The sequence below is a fragment of the Octopus bimaculoides genome, chromosome 14 (genome assembly GCF_001194135.2).
Source record: "Octopus bimaculoides isolate UCB-OBI-ISO-001 chromosome 14, ASM119413v2, whole genome shotgun sequence".
NCBI lineage: Eukaryota > Metazoa > Mollusca > Cephalopoda > Octopoda > Octopodidae > Octopus > Octopus bimaculoides.
This window is the reverse complement of record NC_068994.1, coordinates 59,482,012-59,486,710: the sequence shown is the minus strand read 5'-3', so window position 1 is coordinate 59,486,710 and position 4,699 is coordinate 59,482,012. Positions and strand designations below refer to the sequence as shown.

The window sequence follows — 4,699 nt, the reverse complement described above, 5'->3', positions numbered from 1 at the left end:
ATATATATATATATATATATAGAGAGAGAGAGAGAGAGAGAGAGAGAGAGAGAGAGAGAAATATAGATATTACTATTATATTGGTGAAAGATGTAAAAACATGTGTTCTCCGACCAAATTTATGGATCTACAGTGATTGCAATGTTGGAAATTTGTGCTATGGAGTTATTCTTTGCAAGCCACCACCACTGCCATCATCATCATGTTGAATGGTTTGACAAAGAACCAACAAGTCATACTCCAGTGTTTGCTTTGGTGTGGATTCTACGGCTGGATGCCCTTCCTAACGCCAATCGCTTTGCAGAGTGGACCAGGTGCTTTTTATGTGGCACTGGCACTAGTGAGGTCATCCTGTAACTTGCAAGTCAACAAACCTAAAGAAAGAGGATCTGGTCTCTGTATCCTAGATGGGGATGCTGCACATATAGAGCAGCATGAGAAGACCAAGAAACTCACTGGAAGAAGCAACTGTGTCAGACCACCAGGGTCCTCTCACATAATTGATCAAGACCTGTTTAACCTGTAACAGATGATGATGATGATGGTGATGGTGATGGAAATGAGGACTGATGGTAACGAGATAATGATGGTGATGCTGATTCTGTTCATGATGATGATGAAGAAAAGAAATTGTTGTGAAGGATATGCGAAGTGCAGAAAGAAGTGAGGTGAGGATGCTATGGAGGATGTGAAAGGAGTTGAAAGAAAAACTGTGAATAAGAGGTATCATGAGTTGTGCAGAAGAGAGAACATTGTGCTCCTGTCAAGATGCCCAACCCAACAAAGAAGCAGAGACAATGAGAAGTGATGAACACTGATTTCAGAAAATAGAATTTCTCAAAAAAGAAATGACAAAATATGGTAAGGTATTGCTCAAAGTTGGAGACCATACAAACAGGGGAAAAATGAATGGATGATGATGAAGATAATGGTGATGAAGAGGATAGTAAAGGGCCAAAATGAAAGACCACAAAACAGTTTCTTTGATGTTTAATGATTCCAGCAATCCTAAGACTAACAACACACATGATACTGTAGCCGGAGAAACTCTATACCACACATTGAATAATATAGCTCTAGATGCCTGAGAGCCAAGATATCATGGAAAAAGCACTCGTGATGGTGCCACATAAAAAAAGCACCCTTTGTACCCCCTGTAAAAGGGTTGGCATTAGGAAGGGCATCCAGCTGTTGAAAGAAAACCCAGACTACAGAACCTGGTGTGGCTCCTGGCCGTGCCAGCTCCTGTCAAGCTGTCCAACCCATGACAGCATGGAAGGCAGTCATTAAATGAAGATGATGATGATGATGATGATGATGATGATACAGTATATGAGAATAAAGACAAGATGTTCAAAGCTAGAATGCATTCATAAGATTAGCTGAGGTTGATCTCAGCAATAAACAAACACCATCATCATAGAATGTGAAGAAAAACAGAACCATTCTTACTCAATTTATGAGCCAAATCCTTCCAGTTTGGATTCAAATCAGCATCATTTAACTCGTCTAGGCATGAGAAGTATTCAAAATGAATGAGCGAACAGTGAAATTTTTTCTTTCTACCTGCAATGTTAGAAGAGAAAGGAATTTAGCCAGAACACACACACATTTTCACCACTCAACCCATTCCCCTTCTCACCCCCCTCTCTCCTCATTTATTCTTACTTGTTTATTTTTATTTATACATTTATTTACTTATTTATTTCATTCATTTATTTGGATCACTTACACATATGATTGTTACCAATTAATAAATCGATATAATTGAATGTTTACAGGCTGATGTTTGTCGATTGTTTATCCTCTCCATTTTCTTATTTGCCTTATATATATATATATATATATATATATATATATACACACACATATCATTAATCAAATATATTCAATGAGAATACAATATACTGAATTTCTAGTAAGTACTCTTGGTAGGGAAATGTCTAAAACATTAAAAGTATTTAGACATTTACTAAGAACGATTATATATTAAATTATAAAATAAGAGCAGGAAAACTACATCACAGAAGATATAAGTCCCAAATAATATTGTATTAATAGATAGATGTATAAATATATAAAGCACTTTATAAACTTTTTAAATAATCATGTTTCATATATTTATACATCTATATAACTAGTCTATAATCTATATATAATCTATATATAACTAATCTATATAACTAATCCAATATTACTTTGGACTTATATCTTCTGTGATGATTCTTTGATGTAGTTATCCTGCTATTATTTTATAATATATATATATATATATATATATATATATATATATATATATGCAGCCTCACCGAGGCAATGACTTGTGACTAAGACCTTTGGAAATATGCTGTGCGTAAGAAGACCCGGCAAGCCAAGTAAGACCAAAATCCAAGGCCTCTGCCAGGGATGTAGCCAGCCCACTTATTCGTACCTTTCCTTCATTGGACACTAAACTCCGCTTGCAAAGACCTGTTGAGGCAAGTGAAATCGTTACCAGTACCGCCTAACTGGCCTTCATGCCAGTGTCATGTAAAAGCACCCACTACACTCTCTGAGTGGTTGGCATTAGGAAGGGTATCCAGCTGTAGAAACTCTGCCAAATTAGATTGGAGCCTGGTGTAGCCATTTGGTTCCCCAGTCCTCAGTCAAAAGCGGACATTAAACAATGATGATGATGACGATGCATATATATATATATATACATATATTGTTCACTGATATTTTTTCCTATCATGTCTGTAATAGATTTGTGACTATTCAGTGGCACAGAAGTATTTTTGACTTCTATTATAGATATGTAGGGGCTCATGTAGTGCCCTTGTGTATATATGTACATATCTAATATTGTATGTATATATTTTATTAATTTGCCTGTATGGCTGATAATTCACTTGCCACTCGTGATGGTATTTTAGTAATACCATCCATATATTTATTTATACATATATATATATATATAGTTTCGGGTTCAGTCCCACTGTGTGGCACCTTGGGTAAGTGTCTTCTACTTTAGTCTTGTGAATGGATTTGGTAGATGGAAATTGAAAGAAGCCTGTTGTGCATATATATATATATGTATGTATTTGTGTGTTTGTCCCCCACCATCATCACTTGACAACCGATGTTGGTTTGTTTCTGTCCCTGTAACTTAGCAGTTCGGCAAAAAAGACCAATACAATAAGTACTAGGCTTACAAAAAATAAATCCTGGGTTCAATTTTTTTTACTTAAACACCCCCGAAGGTGGTACTCCGGCATGGCCGCAGTCAAATAAAAGAATGTACATATATATATGACAGGCTTCTTTCAGTTTCCATTTACCAAATCCAATCACAAGTCTTTGAGCTGCCCAGGCGTATAGTAGAAGACACTTGCCTCAGAGTGTGACAACCTGGAACCATATGGTTGGAAAGCAAATATTCTTCCCACACTTTTGACAATACATAACACAAAACTTGGATTGTGTGATACATATGAACATGTGTCCAAAGTGCAGTGCAGTTGGATTGAACCTGGAACTGTGGAGTTGCAAAAGAAACTTCTTCAGCACACAGCCTACTTCTCACCCTTCCTCCCTAGCATTATACTTACAAATCCATTGGCTCAATTCCTCAGCAATAGCTTTCTTCTGTATGGCTCTAGATTTCAATGCTTTCACCAAATAATAATCCCAATTGTCAAATCTAGGAAAGTGTCTTATAATTTCCTTCATGCCCAAATTAATGCCGTGTCTATCAATTTCGCGTTCTATCTCCTGCTGTGAAAAAGAAAGACTGATAATATAAAATAAGCAAAAGACATGTTTTTTTATTATTAAGAAGGCAGAAGGCTGGTAGAATAGTTATCATGCAAGATGAAATGAATCCATCTTTATGTTCTGAGTTCAAATTATACTGAGGCTGCCTTTCAACGAAATGAGTAACAGTAAAGCACCAGGGTTGATTTAATCAAATATCCCCCTCTCACTAAGATTTTAAAATATTAATATCATGTTTAGCAAAATTTCATCTGTCTTTACATTCCGAGTTCAAATGCTGCTGAGGTCGACTTTACCTTTTGTCCTTTCAGGGTTGATAAAATAAGTACCAGTTGTGTACTGGGGTCATTGTAATCGACTCGCCTGCTCCCTTGAAATTACACCAACATTAGAGAGACACTAATAAGCCTCTCCTGCAGCTGCCTTACCAGAAATATAGCATCAGTGGGGGAGAATAAACCTCTTTCATTGACATAGAGAAAGCCTTTGACAGGGTCCCCTACTCCCTTATCTGGTGATCAATGCAGAAACTAGGGATAGATAAGTGGTTGGTGAGACCTGTACAAGCCATGTACAGGAATGCTGTCAGTAAGGTGAGGGTTGGCAACAAGTATAGCATTGAATTCAAAAACCACTGTCCTGGTGCCACATACAAAGCATTGATGATGCCATGTAAAAAGCACTCAATACACTCTGTAAAATGATTGGTGTGAGGATGGGCAGCCAATTGTAGAAAGCATGCCAAAACCTGGTGTAGCCCATGGCCTTTCCAGCTCCTGTCAAACCATTCCAACCCATGCCAGCATGGAAAACAGACAGTAAATCACTGACGTATTTTAGGTCTGTTATTTCAGAAGAGAGCGAAGAATAAATACAAATAACAACAAATATCAATGGCAGAGATATAGTTAATAACACAGTTAGAAGAGAGAGGGGGAGAAAG

The 4,699-nt window shown here is 37.1% G+C and overlaps 1 protein-coding gene across 4 annotated transcripts in view; it reads right to left on the bottom strand.

Moving 5' to 3' along the window:
• Nucleotides 1–4,699, bottom strand: part of LOC106878001 (uncharacterized) — a 19,042-nt gene that overhangs the window by 2,035 nt on the left and 12,308 nt on the right. For 2 of the 4 annotated variants that reach the window (XM_014927077.2, XM_052972893.1), the window contains exons 3-4: nt 3,591–3,753; nt 1,453–1,566 (exon numbers count right to left, since the gene is read on the bottom strand). In XM_014927077.2, the coding sequence (XP_014782563.1) occupies nt 1,453–1,566; nt 3,591–3,753 (277 nt within the window). Of the gene's footprint in view, nt 1–1,452; nt 1,567–3,590; nt 3,757–4,699 lie in introns of all 4 variants that reach the window. The other 2 variants (XM_014927075.2, XM_014927076.2) reach the window with 1 other exon arrangement.